The sequence below is a fragment of the Danio aesculapii genome, chromosome 9 (assembly GCF_903798145.1).
Source record: "Danio aesculapii chromosome 9, fDanAes4.1, whole genome shotgun sequence".
Taxonomy (NCBI): Eukaryota; Metazoa; Chordata; class Actinopteri; order Cypriniformes; family Danionidae; genus Danio; species Danio aesculapii.
This window is the reverse complement of record NC_079443.1, coordinates 38,989,834-39,011,275: the sequence shown is the minus strand read 5'-3', so window position 1 is coordinate 39,011,275 and position 21,442 is coordinate 38,989,834. Positions and strand designations below refer to the sequence as shown.

At 33.7% G+C, this 21,442-nt stretch overlaps 1 protein-coding gene across 1 annotated transcript in view; it reads left to right on the top strand.

Moving 5' to 3' along the window:
- Positions 1-21,442, top strand: part of adcy5 (adenylate cyclase 5) — a 152,139-nt gene that overhangs the window by 120,084 nt on the left and 10,613 nt on the right. Inside the window, exons 6-15 of the mRNA XM_056465659.1 lie at positions 567-725; positions 2,380-2,521; positions 4,521-4,658; positions 8,699-8,721; positions 10,590-10,734; positions 13,977-14,074; positions 14,338-14,425; positions 17,952-18,068; positions 18,466-18,630; positions 20,182-20,357. Of these exons, the coding sequence (XP_056321634.1) occupies positions 567-725; positions 2,380-2,521; positions 4,521-4,658; positions 8,699-8,721; positions 10,590-10,734; positions 13,977-14,074; positions 14,338-14,425; positions 17,952-18,068; positions 18,466-18,630; positions 20,182-20,357 (1,251 nt within the window). The remainder of the gene's footprint in view (positions 1-566; positions 726-2,379; positions 2,522-4,520; positions 4,659-8,698; positions 8,722-10,589; positions 10,735-13,976; positions 14,075-14,337; positions 14,426-17,951; positions 18,069-18,465; positions 18,631-20,181; positions 20,358-21,442) is intronic.

The following is a 21,442-nucleotide window of genomic DNA, read 5'->3' as shown; positions in this document are numbered from 1 at the left end:
CGTTATAGGTGAATTGAATAAACGAAATTGGCCATAGTGTATGAATAGTGTGTGAATGAGTGTGTAAGGGTGTTTTCCAGTACTAGGTTGTGGCTGGAAGGGTATCTGCTGCGTAAAACATAAGCTGTAATAGTTGGCAGTATATTCCGCTGTGACGACATCTGAAATAGAGACTAAGTTAAAGGAAAATGAATTAATATAAATAACTCATATTATTGGCTGGATTGACCACTGTGTTTTTCACGTTTAAAGCACCACATTCTGAAGGAGAAATCATTGTTTCTGCAAAGGCACTTTCTTCTCTGAGCTGATAGCAGTCATCAAGAATTATATTAAGGTTCAGTAGATTAAAATCCCCTTTCTCCTTGACTAAAGGTGACATGGTGGCAAAGCTTATGTCACTTTCTCCACATACTTTTTCAAAAGCTTATAAACCGCTTTCACAATAATGTCTAGTGACATTGGAAGTTTTAATATCACCTCAGAGTTTAAAATTAGCATAGAAACAAATTATGAATCCCTCAATTAACAATTCTATGATTTTTTTTTGTGTGTGTGTGCTCCAGCTTGGTGAGGGAAGTCACCGGTGTGAACGTCAACATGCGTGTTGGAATACACAGCGGGCGCGTTCACTGCGGGGTGCTGGGATTAAGGAAATGGCAGTTTGATGTCTGGTCCAACGATGTCACCTTGGCCAACCACATGGAAGCTGGGGGCAAAGCAGGGTGGGTTCATGAACTTTGCTTGTATTTTTTATTTTTTATTTTTTTTGCTCATGTTTTCTCACCTGAACACCCTGTGTCTCTTCACTTTTAAAAACGGATTCTTTTTCCATTAACACAAGGCAAGCTTAGACGTGTCTCTGTACTGTTATCTTTCTCACCATAGCTTTGTTCAGAATAGCATACCACTTCTGTCATGTCAATTCATGTCACTTTTATTTATATAGTCCTTTTTCCAGCACATATTCACAGTAATTGATGCAGACTTCAATTAATAGTCATTTTTGAATTCAGGAAAGCAGCTCTAAATAAGCAAGTGTCATTATTCAGGTCTGTTCCGTTTGATTTCGATATAGTTTAGTTCAGTTATTGTAAAATTCATCAAATATGATTTTTAAAAAAAAATTCAGATATGGGGAGTTGAACTAGGCAGTAGTGTCATTAATCAGCTCAAGTTATTTCAGTATGGTTTAATCCAGTAATTCAGTCAAAATTATTCAATTGTGAAACAATATTTGGCATAGTATTTTTGTATACTGTAAATGTAGTACCTGATTTACAACCGTTATCAAAAACTTAGCCAGGGTTTTCAATCTTAGATTAATATGAGGGACCTCCGACCTACTATAATTTGAACCCATACAGTTGAAGTCAGAATTATTCGCCCTCTTGTGATTTTTATTAACAAAATTTTTTTAAATATTTATTTATTTATTTATTTATATTTTTTTAATATATATAATTTTTTAAAATATTTCTTTATTTATTTTTATTATTATTATTCCTTTTTCTTTTCTTTTTAAAATATTTCCCAAATTATATTTAACACGGCAAGGAATTTTTGACAGTATTTCCAATAACATTTTTTCTTCTGGAGAAAGTTTTATTTATTTTATTTTGGCTAGAACACAGGTGTCGAAGTCAGTTCCTGGAGGGCCGCAGCTCTGCATAGTTTAGTTACAACCCTAATATAACACACCTGATTAAACTAATTAAGTCCTTCAGGCTTGTTTGAAACGTACAGGTAATTGTGTTGGAGCAGGGTTGGAACTAAACTGTGCAGGGCTGCGGCCCTCAAGGAACTGAGTTTGACACCCCTTGGCTAGAATAAAAGCAGTTTACATTACATAAAAAGTAAGGTCAATATAGTCTTTAAATTGCACTTTAATCTGAATACTAGTATCTTGAAAAAATATCTAGTAAAACTGTATTATGTAATCAGTAATTAGATATTAGTTATTACAACTTTTATGTTTAGAAATATGTTGAAAAAAAAAAATCTTCTTTCCGTTAAACATAAAGGGGAGAAATATACAGGGGGGCTAATAATTATGACTTCAACTTTATATTGTATTTTAATAGATTTTATTTATACACAAACATGCATACACAAATACGCATGCATGCTTTTTAATTTTTGTTTTATGTTCAGTGTATGACTATCCCACAATCTGAATGTAATACCATCCCAACTTAAAAAAATATTTTTAATGAATGTTTTATATCCCAAAATGAATGGAATTTGGTGAGAATGACAATGTTTATTGCCTCATATGTTCCGTTTCTCACACTATGAAAAATAATAGGCAGCATGTACTCACTAGTACTCCATTCTGCCTACTATACGTTAATGCCACATTTTTTCAAATCATCTCAGACGAATACATATCACCAAGGCCACTCTGAACTACCTGAATGGGGATTATGATGTGGAACCTGGATCTGGTGGAGAAAGAAACGTGTATCTCAAGAAGCACAACATTGAAACCTACCTCATTGTGGGCTGCAGTCAGAAGCGGGTGAGACTTTTTATTTTTAATTTTTAGCTAAAACAGGCAACATGTACCTGTCAATTTTTTTTACATTTTGTGCATTTTATTTTGTGTGTGTGTTATGTACAGTAAAGATAATATCCAAAATGCAGGTTTAAGTGTTCCATTTTTTTTTTACTTTTATTTATTATTTGATTTCAATTACAATACATATATTTAAGGCAGTTTTCTCAAAATTAGTTTTATTCCCTAACACTGAGCAATAAATCTCTACTTAAGCAGCACTCACAAATGGACAACCTCAGTTTTAATCATACAGTATCTGAATTCTCAAGGTTTATAAAGAGGGATTTCTTCATTCATTATTTCCCTGATTGTGTAACATTTTATTCTGCAAAAATGTTGACATTTACTTTTTTCTGACTCTTTGTGGCATTTTCTGAATTGTGGATGGATATAAAGAGATTCAAATCTCAAGTCACAAATCCAAATCCAAACATCACATCTGTAACACCCTTTGGCTCTAATAAAGATGTCAATAAATAAATAATACAATGAAAAAATTGTAATGTTCAGATTTTTGAACAAGGAATGTCTCCAAATAAATAATGGCTTATTTGTATATTAAAATGTAATATTTTTAATAGCGAAACAAAATGGCTGCCTCCCTTAATGCAGGGGTCTCAAACTCAAATTGGCGGGGGCCCATTTCAGTGACTGACAATTTATAGGAGGGCTGTTTTAACATTCAAGCACAAAAAAAAAAGTGGAAACCTGACATAATCGATGCATCTTAGGACAACAGATATGACGTTTATATTTCAAGCATTACCTGTCACCAGTGATTAAAAAATATATCTGTGGTTGTAGTGTGTGTGGACGAACGTTAGACACACACTCAGTCATTCTTTCATGGATTTCTTTTTGTTTCTTGTTGTACACATTGAAGGGGTTGTTTAAATTGCTATGAAAATACTACAAATAATAGGCACAATAATAATTATTCTGTCCCAACCAATTGGGGTTTTCTTTCTTTTTTTGTAAAACTACAACAAAGAGGGGGAAATTATGAACAAATTTGCGTCTACTTTAACAAGTTCAATTCAACTAGCAGTACAATTTAATCTAATGTACATAGTTTCTATGCAAATCTTAATAAGCATATGAGGAAAATCTAATAAATGAGACCATTTGAATCAAATATTAGTGAAATTATCATATTTGTTACACAATACACAAGTTGTATAAAACTTATAATAATCAAACGACCCTTGAATATTTACAAATATAGAGCTTTAGTAAAAATAGAGCAATTACAGACATATATTTTAATGTTTAAATCAGCCGCAGAAATAAAACACATGAAATAATTACTCGACCGTACACTGAGAAAATGAAAGTAAATCCAATTCAAATGCAATATTTTAAATGTCGACTAGGTGGCGGGTCAAAACCACAAGTGGCTAGACACGACTGCACAGCAATGATGGTGGTTCAAAAATATACGTTTTGGCTTGCCGAATCTCATTATATTTTTTATGTCAGTTGCGGGCAGGAGGGAGGAGGAGGGTGGGCCATAAATGTCCCACGGGCTGGCAGTTTGAGACCCCTGTCTTAATATAATCAAGATGCTTTGGTTGTAAAGTGATAAATATTAGATGTTTTTTTTTTTTTTATTAATAAATTTCTTTACATATTCATTTGCAGTGATATGCCTCAATTTTATAATTCAGATTTATTATTTCAGATGTGTTTGTGTATTTTTAAAATATTCTACAAACTCTGTAATCCAATACACCTGGTGTTGAACAAGCGATCATTCTCCATTAATATTCACAGCCTTTTTCTAATGCAAAAACACCTAGTGCTCAGAAATGGCATGACTCACATGATGCAGAAGATGAATGCAAATGAACTCTGTAGATGCATTCAGGGAAATGTGACGTCAGACAACATGCTAGCTAATGACTGACATTGAGAAATCATAGACCGTAATACTGCTCTGGTTTTATAATCCCTCTCACAGAAAGAAGAAAAGGCCATGATTGCTAAGATGAACCGGCAGCGCACCAACTCGGTCACTCATAACAGCACTCACTGGACCGACCGGCCCTTCTATAATCACCTGAATGCCAATTCTGTTTCCAAGGAGATGAAGAGGATGGTGAGGAAGCTGCAATTTAGAATGGGTCGCATTTACCACCCTTGTTGCATGAGAATATTAACTGTGTGCTGAAAAAAAACATGTCTGTTTGAATTTACTCTAATTGGCGTGTCTAAAACCCATTAGGGCCTCTGTCAGAGGATAAGGTCGTTGACAGGGGAGGCTTTTTGTGTCCTGTGTTAACTAAGCCTAAACAATCCCAAGGACATTGCTTAGGGGCCACATGTAAAGGGTCTCCTGCCCTTTGTGGTCTTCCATGTTCTTTCATTGAGTTCTCTGGTCTTCTTCGCCTCTGGAACCCAAAGGGAACAACACTAATTAAATAAAGCTGAATTGCCTCACATACCGGCCTGAGGGATTTAATCAGGCAAAGTGGAACCAGCAATTAGTTCCTATGCACACCAGGGGAATAGCCTTTATCTTTTCTTTTTTTCTTTTCTTTTTTTTTTAAGTCAGAATTACCTGTTCCTTTTCATCTTGGTTAACATAGTAAGGAGGAACAGGGAAATCAATGCGAAACTCAAGCTATGAAATAAAAAAGAAATTGTAAATAAATAAGAAATCATATAGTTCATTTTACTATTATTTTTTTTTTTACTCCTTTCTGATAGTTAAATTTTAACATTTTAAAATGGTCGCTTTCTTTTTTAGCTACTTGTTAGGGCTCTAATAGAATATCCTCTATAATACAATAAAATAAAGTAAAATATGAAATGAAATTAAATAAATGAAATAAAGCTTAAATAATGTTTGGGGTAAGATTTTTTTTTGACCAAATTTGACCAAATTAAATTGACCAAAAAGACTTTCATAATGTTGCAGAAAACTTCACTTTCAATTAAATGTTTTTCTTTTGATTACTAAAAAAATCACACACACACAAAAAGCCACACTGTAAAACCCAAAAGTAACTCAAACCAATTAAGGAAACCGATTGCAATTGCTCTACAAGTATATAAATAAATAAATGCATGTAAATACACATATAATATAAATGTATCAAAACAATGGCAAATTAATACTAGGTGATGCTAGTTATATGGACAAAAGATTTGTATCAGCTTTCTCCAGAAATCTTATAAATTATAAATTAAATATTTTGAAAAAATGTTTGAGTTTTCTCCTAACTATATACGTTAATTTTTCTAATGCCAAATAATAAGTCAAATCCACTGTTTAAAAGGGGGGCTTTCTGTATTTTCCAGTGACTAGCTATTATATGTTTTGCATGTAATAAACAGAAGATCAACTATTTCTTATGAGCTAGTAAAAGAGCTTGTAACAGAAAAAATATTTAGTACACAAATACTAACCTCAAACTTATTATTCATTCATTCATTCATTTTCTTTTCGGCTCAGTCCCTTATTTATCAGGGGTCGTCACAGCGGAATGAACCGCCAACTTATCCAGCATATGTTTTACGCAACAGATGCCCTTCCAGCTGCAACCCATCAGTGGGAAACACCCATACACTCTCATTCACACACATACTGTACACTACAAACAATTTAGCTTAATCAATTCACTTGTACTGCATGTCTTTGGACTTTTGAGGGAAATAGGAGCACGCAGAGGAAACCCACGCGAACACGGGAAGAACATGCAAACTCTACACTCAGGGACTCGAACCAGTGATCTTCTTGCTGTGAGGCGACAGCGCTACCCACTGCGCCACAGCATAGCCTCAAACTTATTATATAATATTTATTTGTTTATTTATTTACTTATTTTTTATGCTTTATTTATACATTGTAAAGTACATTACAAAAGAATACAAATTAAAGGACAACTAAAATATGCAACAGTAAGCAAATACACTAAAGAGTAAAAAAAAAAAAAAAAAAAGAGAGAAAGGAAACACTAGTGTGATCTTACATACAGAAAATACAGGTCTACAATGTGCTAACCAGAACTAGTATCCAGTACTGAGTTGGGAGTTGGTAGTGGGGACTCAATCAGAAAGAACAATCAAGCTGAAAAGTTTGGATAGTTTGCGAAGGGGTTCCCACAGTTTAATGAAAATAGTGTTAGGTTGGTGAAAAGAGTACCTATTATCTCTAATTTCATAAAATAAGGAACATTTCTTATCCAACAATTGTGAGAAGGAGGGTGAGGGCTCTTCCAGTTCACAAGAATTAACCGCCTAGACTGAAGGCTTAAGAAGGGTACAAAGTCTGCAAAATGAGAAGGTGAAGTGTGGCCAGGTGGGAGAACCCCAAATAAACCAATAATTGGACAAGGTGGAATATCAACAGTGGTATTAGCAGACAATGAGACATGTATATATTTTTGAACATAAATAATGTAGTTACATCATCTGTAAGTAGAGGGTAGCAGCATCCTGAACAGCACAGCTCGCTAGCATTGGCTCAACCAGTGGATTTTGCGTTTGAAATATCTGTTTGCCCAACCAACAGCAGATGGAGAGAACCTGTTTGTAATTATTTGTGCGATTCTGCTGGGTGATGATAGTGGCGCAGATAAATCCTGCTCAATATCTCCTGCTGGAGCTCAGACTGGCATGTAATTGCCAGATATCTGTCCACACCTACACAAACAGTGAGCGTTGATGAAAGCAGATAAACCGACATGCTGAATATCTGTGCCATAATAACAACAGCACCTGCTTTTGGTCTGTTGTATTGTCTAGAAGCTCACATTGGCCTGAAGGAGAGAAACAAATGGTATAACGCATTAGCGACTGTGCTGAGCGAATACACGCATGCTGCCCTGTGTGTGTGTGGGAGTGGATCTGAGACTGTAAATTTAGACTATTTTTATGCATCTAGTCTCATGGATGCTTTTTACTCCTCTAGTGTTTAGTGGTTAGAAACTATTACAATGGTCATTTTATATTGAAATGGGAATTTTTGTTCTATTCCTTGACCCATGAGTCAGCTGTTTTAACATGTAGTAAGGAGGTGTTTATTTAACGGGATTTTATCCAAAACATTCTAGAAACTGGGGTGCTAATATGTTTGGGCACACTAGGTTTAATTTTTTTGTATGGTCTTTAAAACATTATATACAGGTTATTGCTGAATATTTAATTTATGCAAGTGTTTTAGAATATTAGAATGATATATATATATATATATATATATATATATATATATATATATATATATATATATATATATATATATATATATATATATATATATATATATATATATATATATATCCTGTGCATAAATAAATGCATTCATTTTAGAAATGTTGTGGATCGGTAAGAAACATCCTAACTCTGTTGAAATCAGTTGTGAGTTGAGTATCTCTAACTGCTTCTATAATGTGTTCCAGATTTTAGAAAACTCTTTGTAGGCTGGCAGTTCACTAAGTTTTTAAACTTTTAGTGTGTGTGTGTGTGTATGTGTGTGTGCGCGTGCATGCGTGCGTTCGTGCGTGCGTGCGTGTGTGTAGAGATAGTTTGAAACCCTTCGAGGACAGACAAAACACCAACCATGTATGCAGAATGAACCTATTTAGTTTCTTCTCCATCATCCTATATCCCACTATAATAAATCAGTCAGTGTTTACGTCTGATCTCAGTGGGGTCTCAATTTAAATTCCCTCAAAATGAAGGACTTGTGGTCACAAATTAAGCCATAAGAATCTGTTGTTTTTTTCCACAATGTTAGTTATCATGTGTTTAATTCTGTTAGAAGTTCTGTAGTTATATACGATTGTCCTTATATTCTCCGTTTCCCTTTTCTCTTTATTAATCTTTTGTCAGTGCATTAATCAATGTTGTGTCATGCACGGTAAGACAGCATAAGAAATGAGTAGAGATTTATGTGTGGAATGTAAAGGGAGCTTGTTTTGGAATGAAGTGTTGAGTTAAGTTTTTTTAATACTCCAACATGAAAATTTATGTTGTGAAAACACGTTCCAAGCAAAAACTCTTCAACCCTTTTAATCATGAAGCGTTCATGTCTGTCTCCTCCAGAAGGGGTCGCTGTTGTGTTGATTGTAAAAAAAAAAAAAAAAAAATGCTGCATTGATGTATAATACATTTTCTCTTCCGATTTTGTTGCAGGGATTTGAGGATCCCAAAGACAAGTGAGTATACAGAGCACATTTGTTTACACACTGTATCAATTAATAATGGATTATAGAATTTGGTTTAAAAGTTTTGGAGTCTAAGTATTTGAAAGATGTTTCTTATGCTCATCAAGGCTTGAGTTTTGATTTAAAAAATACAGTTAAAGTGTTTGAAATATTATTACAAGTTACAGTTATTTGAACATAATTAAAATGTGATACAATATCTCATAAATGCTGTTTTTTTTCTTCTACTTATTACTTTATAAATGTAAAAACATTTCTGGATACTGGATACTAGAACCTTTTGAATGGGTCAGATGAATAGCATTTATTTAAATATTAGAAATAATAGATATCTACATTCTTGATGAATACAAGTATACGTTTCTTTTCTTTTTTTCTCCAAAAAACTAAAACTGACCCCAGCCTTTTGACTAACAAACTCAGACACTGGGTTCAAAATTAAATGTACAAGTTTAACCCAGTAGTGCGATTGGACCGTATTTTACCCTTTGTCTTTTGATTTTGTAACATATATTAAAAAAACATATGTTACAGTAACATTATAATATTGTAAAATGTGTATATATATATACATATATACTGTATTTACATTATTTGGAATCTGAGGGTTAAATTTTTTTTAAATATTAAGAACCACATTTAAAGCCAACATATAGAGTTAATAGGTAATATTTTTTGGATGAAGCTCCTTCAGAGTGTGTATTGGCAATTGTTTAACTAATAAACACTCTGAATTCATCAACCTAATTAAGCAAATGCTTCAACATGTAACTCTGCTTTATTTTGATTCTGCTCAGTATCACAAATTTATTTATAATATGTGGCCTTTTATATGTTTATGGCAGATTGGGGCAGAAAATGACAAAAGTTAAATTAAATTATGGTTAAAATAGGAAAAGAGACATTAGAGGACACTCATTTTATTGTTGGAAGAACCAATAAATAGAGTTTAAAAAACCCACAAGGGATATGAAAAATGTTCTGTTTGTTTTCTGCATTTAGAAAAGTGCAGAGCTGGTGCTACTGGCTTCATGCAGGCCAATTACTAACTAAGGCAATAAATATATCTAAATGTGACTGAAATGCCAAATATCAATGAACTAATCAACACATGCACATAAATGTGAGAGTTTCCATCGTTTTTACAGCAGTGTTGGAAAGTGTGCTGGGTCTCTTGATACTTATTCATGCATCACTGTGCTTGTCTAGCATAATTACTAGTCAGCAGATATATTAAAGGTGTAAATACAGTGCAGGCAGTTTTTAATGAAGCATTTCTGTATACTGTGAGCTGCTACAAACTCTTTGTTTACAATGCTATTTTGATACTTTTGTGTCAAGTGAACACTGAATAAATACACTTTCCATTAATGTGTGGTTTATCATATGATCATATTTGGCATAGATGCCACTGTATGAAAATCTGGAATCTGAGAGTTAAAATAATCTTAATATTAAGAAAAAATATTGGCTTTAAGTGTGGTTAAGTTAATAGGCAATATTTTTCTTTTGCCAAAGATTATATTGGTGTTGCCAAAAATGACACTCATTCAACATAAGACAAGGGTCACAAATGCTAAATTGTTCCATTTAAAAACATGTTTCATTGACTTTGGTTCATTTTTAAATAGTTAAAGCACAATGGAAGATTGAAAGGAAATGTAGTGAAGTTGTGAACTGCATGAACTTGACTACAAATTTCTTGCCAATGATTTGTTGTTTCTGAACAATATCAACTCAGTTCCAGAGTTCTGTTTTTAATGGTATGACTGTATAGTAAAGTTAAAGAATAGCTAATAGAGAAGGATGAAGGAGATGGAAAACCAGTGTCTTGTGTTATCTAAACATTTAATTTTCAGAAACACGCAAGAAAACCTGAATCCAGAGGATGAGGTGGACGAGTTTCTGGGCCGTGCCATTGATGCTCGGAGCATCGACCGGTTACGATCCGAACACGTCAAGAAATTTCTGCTGACCTTCAGAGAGCCTGACCTGGAGAAGAAGGTATTCTTCTATTCATCCATCCATCCATCTACACTCTCAGAAATAAAGGTACGCAAACTGTCACTGGGGTGGTACCTTTTCAAAAGGTACAAATTTGTACCTAAAGGATCCATATTAATACCTCAAGGCTACATATTAGTACCTAAAAATTACAAATATGTTCCTCTTAATTTTTAGGTACTAACATACACTTTTGAGGTACCAATATGGACCCTTTAAGTACAAATGCGTACCTTTTGAAAAGGTACCACCCCAGTGACAGCTCGCGTTCCTTTATTTCTGAGTGTCTGTCTGTCTATCTGTCTATCTATCTATCTATCTATCTATCTATCTATCTATCTATCTATCTATCTATCTATCTATCTATCTATCTATCTATCTATCTATCTATCTATCTATCTATCTATCTATCCCTCCATCCATTCATCCTTAGTAAATCATTAGAGCTTAGATCAATGTGCTGTGTCTAATAGTTTGCGTCAGGCTTTGTTCGGCAAGATTAACCGGCTGGATGTACATTATCCCTTACATATCAACTTTTATATTGATAAATTCACTTCAAAATAAAAGTTTTGTCATCATTTTCTCATACTCGTATTCAAATGGTTTTATTTACCATTGATTCCAGTGCCATTTTTGGTTAAGTGAAGGAAGTCAGTTACAATTGAAATGGTTACCAACATTTAAAAATGAAGCAGCTTTGAAACAACAGGAGGGTGTTTCAGTTGTGAACTGTGCCTTTAAGTAAAACTAATAATTAAATATGGTTTCCATTAATTGCATTAAAGCCTTGGCAACTCCTTGCAACAAAATAAGCACTAAAGTTGCCAAGATTAAAAGGGAAATGAAATACAAACTTAAGATGAAATCATAGTAAAAACCTTAATTCATATGATAAATGCCATAATAGTATATAACCCTACTAAAATAGCACTGATTACTGCTGTCCAGTTTAATAAAGTACCATATTAGCACCAGTCAAATCCAATTTTTCTAAAGGCATATGAAATCACATAGTGAAGAGAAGGCCAAAAACCTTTTTTGTCCACTTACAAAATCATCAGTTGCTCATTTACTTGCGTTTTTATGCCTAACAGGCTTAAACAATTGATTTTTCTGTGGGACGTGTAACGCAGTTTTGCTGATTTCAGTTACGTCATGTTGTTAAAATGATCTAACCTTCTAGTGTTTTTTTTGTAATAAATTGTGACATGAGCATGAACTAACCATTCATTGGATCATTAGTTAAAGTCACTGGTAAAACGTTTCTAGCAAAAATAGAGCAGAGAGCCAATCAGAGTTCCATTATGTTAGTACTGTTGTGCAGGCGGCCTAAAAGTCTTGAGCATAGCTCGAAAATGTGACGCGGTGCTGAGATGAATAGAGGAGATGAAATTCAAGGTCCAGGTTCAAAATGAGTCAGAGACTGACGTCTTTATGCCGCACTGTGATTTGACTCATTTTATGGTTTTACCTTTGAAGCATTTGTCACCACTGACCTTCGCCACCTCAGAGAGATGCACAGACTCTTCTAGAAGCATGCAGGTTTTGTGACCATGTATCCAAGACTAGGATTTCTTGTAATGGTGACAAAATGCTAATAGAAGAAAAGTTTATTTTTACATTTCTCTTACATCTGCAGTCACATTCACTTTTAGAAGGTTATATGCTGGTTGTCTGGCGAAGAGCTTCTGATCATTCAGAGACTTTATTCAATTTTTTTTAAGTAGATAATTACTGTTCATGTTGTCTGTTGTTTGCCCAACATGTCTAGTTCCATGTCTAGTCGGTTTAATAAAAATGCACTTAACATATTTTTGTGTTTTATATACAATATTTACATCATATTCACAATACTACTTTTTTACTCTATTCATAATACAGCATATCAGAAAATAATGATAATAATAATAATAAATTGGCAACATTTGTTTTGTAGTTTCCTTTGGAATATTGGTTTTATTTTATACAAGTTGGGTTTATCCTCACTATGGAGAAGCCCAGTATATCCATGGCTTTTCATACAGTCTATGGTTTTCATGCAGGGTTCGTATAAGTGCTGGAAATATTTTAAAATGCTTGAATTTTAATCTAAGGTATTGAAGGTTTAAAAAAGGCTTAGCTCTTTAATACAATGCTTGAAACTGCTTGAAAATGTAATTTTGTTGGTTTCAAAATAATTTAGCATACTAAATATGTAACAATAACATGTTATAAAAACTATTTAAATAAAACAAAATAAATCCTAATGAGTAAATGACAGAAATTCAGTGTTGGGCTTTAGGCAAACATGCCATCAATAATTTTACTTTGAATGCTATACTGTACCGTGCTGTACTATACTATACTATACTATACTATACTATACTATACTATTTTACAACATTATACTGTTCTATACTATACTGTACTACACCTTTAGAAAAGGTGTAAGAACCAATGTTCTTCCATAAGAAGCATGCAGTTTTATCCATTAACTGCCAGAGGAAAGATGCAGATGTATATACATGTATGAATAAAGGAACAGTTCATGCAAAAATGAAAATGCTGTCATTCATTACTCATATTCATTACTCTACCGCACGTCATGATTTTGCCAAGTACGATGTGATCCTGGATTAACGTCTATGTTGATCCTGAAACATCATTTTTGTTCACAAATTTAATCCATACCTATTACCTACCTCAAAACCCAACCATAACTATAAATTATTTCCAAAATCAGAGGGGAAAAATAGTTGGATAACAATCATGTAGAGGTGCATAACCCTAACCGTAAGCCTACACTTAACATAAACGGTAAACGTATGTCCTAATTCGAATTGGTTGATTGGAATGTTGTTCCAGGATCAACATGGAAGGTAATCTAGGAACATGTCCTACTTGGTGAAATCAGGTTGGCGTGTTCCACCTGTTTGAGTTTATCTATGTTGAATATGAAGATATTTTGAAGATTATAAACCATTATTTTTGGTTTCTAGCCAGTGGCTGTTGGTTTCCAACATTCTTCAAAATGTCTTCTTTTGTGTTCAACTGAAATAGACTCATACATTTTTGTGAATCACTTGATGGTGAGTAAAGTTAATGTTTTTGGTCAACTTTTTTACTTCAAGTAAGCACTAAAGATTAAGAAAATATCTAACCCTTCATTTCCCTCTGTCAGTTAAACTTGCTTTCACGTGAGATTTAAACAGTTTTTGTAACCTCACTCTTTTCTCTTGTCTTTCCTCACCTGCTGTCAGTACTCCAAACAGGTTGACGCCAGTTTCGGCGCATACGTGGCCTGTGCCTCCCTCGTCTTTTTATTCATCTGCTTCATTCAGATCATCATTGTGCCGCAGTGAGTAGCCTTGCAGTGAAACACCTGATCCTACCAAATGCTCTCCGGTCCATTCAAATAAACCACAGGCTTAGAGGAGGTTTTGTTTAGATTTGAATGGCAATGTCACAGACAGAAACGTTCTTTCATTTTGATTTTGTAAAAGTGAAGACAGCTAAGTATAAAAGCAGCTAGAAGAGTCAAAGCAGGTTTTTTCTTCTCACATAGAGCCTATTTTAATTATGATTAATAATAAATATCGTTTGCTTTTTGTTGTTTGGTAGTTCTGGACTGATGGTTGGCTTCTATGTACTTTGTCTGGTCATTCTGATGGTGGTCATGTTCATCTCAGCCATTTACTCATGTTTTGGGGTGAGTAATTTATTGCTGTTGTCACTATATAATATATTTATTAATGAAATATTATGATATTCTGATAAAATATAAACATATCATGGACATTTGTTAGATGATAGAGTGAAGAAGCTCCAAAATGTCAACATTGTAGCTGTAACTAGTCAATAAAGGAATTTTGACTGGATTTTTAATGTTATGATGCTGATATTTTTATCAGGACAAACTTTTAACTCTTTATTGGGTGACGAAATATGGTACCTTTTTATATATAAACATTTTTTATATACACTTATTATTACTTGCCCTATAAAGGGTTAAATATGTATTTATGAAACTAGAAAAAAACATTTGTAATTTTTATTGAGAGTACATTTAAAGAATATTTTATATTGTTGTATTTATTTTGATTTTAATAATTTAATAGTTAATTTAGTTTTTTTTTTAAATAAAATGTTTGTTTTAGTGCATTTTATTAAAAATATTATGTGGATTAAGTTTTATATATGTGATAATATGTTGTCAGATATTACTTAAATTAAATTAAATTCCAAACCAGAAATGAAATAAAATAAATGGCAACATGGCATTTTGGGCCCTACAGCAGTGCAGCAATGCAAAAAACCACCATCCCCATTACTAGAAAAACAATACACCTTAACGTGTCCTTCACAGACCATTTCCTAACAGTCTTACAGAGCCATCATGGCTAAATCCAAGTGTCTGTCAACCTTCAGATTCTCCACTAAAATAACTTGAGCGCATATGATTGATATTGGGCTTTTAGCTGCTTAACTTTGAGCAGGTCTCCAGAGACACTGAGTCACACAGAGCAAAGCCAGAGACACAATAAAGCGCTGGCAGCCCATTTGTGCACACTGAGCTGGAACTGGCACCTCGCTGCTCTACAGGCGAATGGGGCGGCACAGCTCTTTCCTTAGAGATACTGCCGAATTACATTCAGAACTTCCTGACCTGTAAAAAGTCAAGCTTTCATAGGATCTCTGTTAACTAGTATGATACACAAAGTCTTTTTGGTATTAAGTTTATTAAATAAGTTGCTCATGCTCACGACAGCTGCTTTTATTAGTTAAAAGAAAAAATTCTGAGGATTTTAAAATTTTTTTTATGACAATGTGCACTTATTCTGACCTGAAGTGATAGTAAGTCATATTAGTTTCATTATATTTTATAAAAGGTAAATATAATAAATAGCAAGATATTAATTAAAACAGTTGCATTTCTCTGGTGTGACATTTTACTGTTGGGTTAAATAAATTTGGCAAAGCATCATCATCTTGCTTCACAATCTCTCTGAATTCAGCATCAAATTGTGCTTTGATTGTAAATAAGCCATGGTAAAATGAAGTAAACAAAGGACACGTTCTTAGGATGTGGTGTGAAAGTTAATTTTTCTTGTCTTATCTTGTCTAATTTTGCTTGCATTGCTTACTGATAGTTACTAGGCTACCAATACTACAGTCAGCCGCTCTAACAACTTGATGGAAACGCATCTAATTCCCATTTGTAATTTTGTTTCTTTTTTGCCAACTTTGAAAAGATTCACTTCACATTAAGGTATAACCCGGGCCAGTGATGTAGAAACATGCTTTTTTTTCTTGATAATCTTGACTTGTCGTGAGAAACAAATGTAAAAAAACAAATGTGCCAGACTACACGTTCCTTCACGATCAGTTATCCTGTGACATCTACAACGAGCGTTATTTTCCAAAAGCAGTCACAAGTGTTGCTATAACAGTATTTCTTATCTCAATTTAACTTTTTTTTAATCATATTTCAATCTCAGTAAACACTGATGCTTGCAGACAACTAATAACTACATTATTTAAGGGCATTCCTTACGACATGGATAGGATCAAACTTTTTAATATTAAGATGTTTTCTTTGAAATCTAAATGTATAATTTCCTGTCATGGGTTTTTAAACACTTCGCCTGAACTTGCCGAGAAAATGAAAGCACATAAGCGGCAGCAAGAAGAAATCAGATGCTCGAGACATAATCTTTAAAATAATGACATATTAAAAAAGAGCAAATATATAACTGAGATTTGTGATCACAGTAAAGTATTCATTAAATCCTTATTTTCCACGGAGCAAAACAAATCATCCACCCGTATAGTTGAGTAGTGGAGGGGCACAAACAAAAATATAATTCGTATATTTCTCTTGGAAAAAATATATTGTTGAAGCGTATTTTGTTTGCTATCATTTTTAACTTAATTTTAATGTATCTTTTGTTCGTCAGTTCTATAAATCTAGAAACAAGAATAACGAATAACATTTGAGGTAATGTGCTTCAAAGTTCAAGGTAAAGTGCGCTACATGCACCAAAACACAAATTGCTGTGAGATTGTGTTGGTTTGTTAAATAAAATAATAATCTAGCCTAAATAAAGTTAAAGTTAAATTAAATTATTCACAGTTTCAGAGAAGCCTATATTAAACTGTTTTCACTATTAAGGACAAAAGCAGGAAATGCTTTTGCAATGTATTCGCAGCACTGAACATGTTCCCAGATTACCTCGGAGGAACAAACTCTGCTGGAAGGATGAAAGAACTCAGAAACTCGTCGTGAGAATGGAGATGTCTGCATATTTGTGCCAGTCTGTCAGATGAAGTTGCTTAAAACACCATAATATTTTAGAAAAGATAGTTAAAGTTTGCATAAGCAATGATTGATCTTATCCACCCATGACTCACCCATATGAAAAATAGGCAACCTATTTTTTGATTACCTGACCAGCAAATTAACGGCAGCACCCACTGAGATAAACGAGAAATTGTGTTACACAGTGTCACCCATGTGATGGAACTCATCGTGAAGAACGAGAAAAAAAATTAAACATGCTACACTTTCTGCAATGGTGTCGTGAGGCGTTGCAGGCATGGTATCGGTGACATGTCGTGAACTATGCCACACACACGAGAAGAAACGATTAAATCTTGTCACGACGCTCATTTGTAGTTTACGAATCCCCAAGACACCCTCAACGAGGAAATCGTGTCAAAATCGCGTGATCTGACTGGGCTTTAAGCGTTCATTTAGTTGTTCAAGCATAAAATGTGATTGAAGACAGTGTAAACGCTAGCACCTTCAGTAGCAGCAGGCGAGTGCAGAAACTCTATTGAAAAAACTGTGGTAAAATAAATTTAATGCGGTGCTGCCTGTACATTATGAGACCTACTTTATATTGTATGTCAATCAGGCAGTGAAGATCATTTATTTTCAAAGAAAACAGACTGTTTTTAAACTAATTAAAGTTTAGAGCTCTGAAGCTTGCAGAATAAAATATATATTTATAATTATTTCGATTTTATCAATTCATGTCCTCTTTAAACCTAAAACATACTAATGTACAAAGGAAAAATGTGAAGCTGTATCACACATTAATTGTTTTAATGTATAAAAACTCCCTTTTGTCTGAAAGTATGCTTATAGCACATGCACAAGAGTAAAATGTTCTCAGAAACTGGATTTATGTTTAAAAAGACTCAATTCTGTATGTGCTTCTTTCTATTTGCAGTTTTTCCCCATTCCTCTGCAAACCCTGTCTAAAAGGATTGTTCAGTCCAGACTCAACAGCACCCTGGTGGGGGTTTTTACAATCGTCCTGGTCTTTATCTCTGCTTTCATTAACATTGTGAGTCCCACAAGCCTTAACCTTCAAATTCTGTGTCTTTATCGTTGTATATGTTTGTGATGTATACATTAAGTATCCATATACTATAGCAGTAATATTCTGTACCATATACTATAGCAGACATATACTATAGCAGTAATATTCTGTACCATTTACTATAGCAGCCATATACTATAGCTTGTAATCTTATAACTGTGTTAAGCATCAAAACAAACTATAAAATTTGAAATCTTGCATCCATGCAGATCTTTCAGAGTTACTAATGGAACATAAATCATATACTTTGAAGTAATTGACTTTTGACATCAAACCATTTCATAGCTTGTTAATGAAATTATCTGTAGCGCATAATGAAATTAAATTCTGTCATGTGTATACATCTTCATCTGTCCTTTAGTTCACCTGCAGTACGGATGACCTGAAGACGTGTTTAGGGCAGGAGTTTAACATCAGCCCCAGCAATGTGAACGCTTGCCATGCCCATTTTTCTTCCCTCAACTACACACTCTGGTCTCAGAACAGGCTCTGCAGCAGTTCGTCACCAACATGCAATTTCCCAGAGGTGTGCCACTGTTTTTAGATCAGTTTATAGATTTAGTAGCTGGTCGAAGTCAGATTTTTTTTTTTATTTATAAAATTTAGCAGTGTGTATTATAAATAAATAATGCATGCACATATTTTTTTTTAAATTAATGAGCCCTCTAGTGGTTTACAATATTTATTGCCTACGCTAATATTGTGATGGTTTTAACAAAGGGCAGGCTGACATTATTGTGTATCAGTGCATCAGAAATGACACAATACAGTATGTGGAAAAACCGCATGCGAAATGAATACTTTAGTATTCATAGTTGATGAGAAGTATCTGTATTTGCTATTAAGCATTTTGCTGTAGCACTTCTTACACTACTGTTCAAAAGTGTAGATTTTAAAGGGACAGTTCACCCAAAAATGAAGATGACCTCCCTCATGTGGTTTTAAACTTTTATGAGTTCCTTTCTTCTGCTGAACATAAAAGATGATATTTTGAAGAATGCTGATTTCTAATACACATCAACTTCGAAAGTAGGAAAAAAGTTACTATGGAAGTCAATGGGTTTTACTATGGAAGTCAACCAGCATTTTTTTTTAAATCTCTTATTTCGTGTTCATCAGAAGAAAGAAACTCAAGTAGGTTTTAAACAAGTGAAGGGTAAGTAAATGATCACAGAAGCTTCATTTTTGATATTTTTACATATAGCAGCGGGAGAGATTTTATGAATAGGAGTGAAGCGATGCAACTGACATAGGCCATATCATGATGTTAGTATGGCCGATGTAGTACATCCAAATACCATTCATACAGTACTAAACACATTTATACTATATGAAATTTACTTTTTGAACTGCTGGGAAGTATGCTCATATTCAAATGTATTACCTACACTTGAAGTATGCAATTTCATATGTAGCTTATGTCACTCTTTTTGCTGATAACAAACAAAAAAGAGTCCAAAATTAGACCTTTTTAAAAGGCAGTTAAAATTACCCTAATAATTTATTATCATTTTATCGTTTTATGATATTATCTATCTATCTGTTTCATCTATCAATTGTTTTATCTATCTATCCATCTATTCACCTATCCACTTACTTACCTACCTACTTTTTTACAGCAGCTCAACAAACATTAATTATTCTGAGTCAGTTCCATTTCATACACAATTCGTCTTATTTTCTGTTTCGCAAAATCATGTAGTTCCTAAGAAAGCTGGAGCAGAACATTTGTGCATCTCAGAGCAACACTGCTGTTTTATGTTCCTGAATGAATCAGTTTTCCAAAATTTTATTTGTAACAACATTACTTCATTTCTAAATAATTGCTTGTTCAGAAAAATAAAAAGCAGTATATATAAACTACCACGGATTCAAGTTAACAGCAACAGGAACAGTACCATGCTATAAAAACCAGCCTGACTATTTTTCATGATTTTCATCCCTTCCGGTATATTTTTTCAAGGGTATCTTTTTAGGCTCTGCTCTGAAATGCTTGTCTTTTGATAAATCATACATGGAATATTTTAAAAGCAAAGTAAAAGATTGATGTGGATGTTTTTTTTCTCCTTCTCTGCAGTACTTCTCATCATGTGTGCTGCTCAGTTTACTGGCCTGCTCAGTGTTTCTACAGGTCAGCAGTATCGGTAAACTCTTCCTCATGCTGTTCATTGAGATCCTGTATGTGCTCATCATGGAGGTGCCTGAGGTCAGCCTTTTTGACAATGTGGACCTGCTGGTCATGGCCAATGCCCTGTGAGTATTTGTTTTTTTAGCACATTTTCTAGATCATTTCAAAATTGACATCAGTATTTAGTTACATTCCTGCCAAAAATGATATAGATAAAGTAGATCTTTTATGTATGCATGCATGTTGTGCTGTACTTTAAATCCTGGTCTTTATCCGAAAGGAGACCAATATGTTTGTAAGTTGCATTTTGTCCTGTGCCTTTTATGGATAATTTAGCCCAAATTTAGGGTTGCACCAGCTGTTCATAAGTTCTTTCTTAAACTAGAATGTAAAGTCCACACTAGGGGCTTAGTACCTACTAGCTATTTTGTAACTAAATATGTTCTCACTTCGATTGCACCACATGTTCTTAAGGCAAAGCGTAGTTAGTAGGTCGTAAGCTCTTCGTAAAGTCATGTGTAGTCGCATTGAATGACATAATATCCAATAAGAAGCATTTCAATCGTTAAACTGCTATCAAATTCTGCAACTAATGTGTCCATTTATAACTGTCCTATGAAAATTAAAGGACAATTAAATTTTTATAGTACATTATAGTCAGTCATTCATAACAGACGATGTACATACCTGCATGGTGAGCCGTGAATGCACACAAAATACACAGTTATTAAAACAATTTGTTTTTTGTATCCTACACATGAAAGAGAAAAGAGCAGGGAAAACAACTCAGTCATGTTTTAATTGATGGATACAATAAACACAAAAAAGAAAATGAATCTCTTGAAAATGAACCTGAAAAAAATGTGAGATTTGTCAGCAAAATAAAGCTGTGGGTAGAAGGAGATCATTCTTCATTATGATTGCGAGCTTCTCAATGTAAACTAATCTCACTGTCATCTCTTTTCTACCATTATACATACAGTTGAAGTCAGAATTATTAGCCCCCCTGAATTATTTTTCCCCCAGTTTCTGTTTAACAGAGAGATTTTTTTCAACACATTTCTGAACATAATAGTTTTAATAACTCATTTCTAATAGCTGATTTATTTTATCTTTGTCATGATGACAGTACATGATATTTTACTACATAGTTTTCAAGAGACTTCTATACAGCTTGAAGTGACATTTAAAGGCTTAACTAGGTTAATTA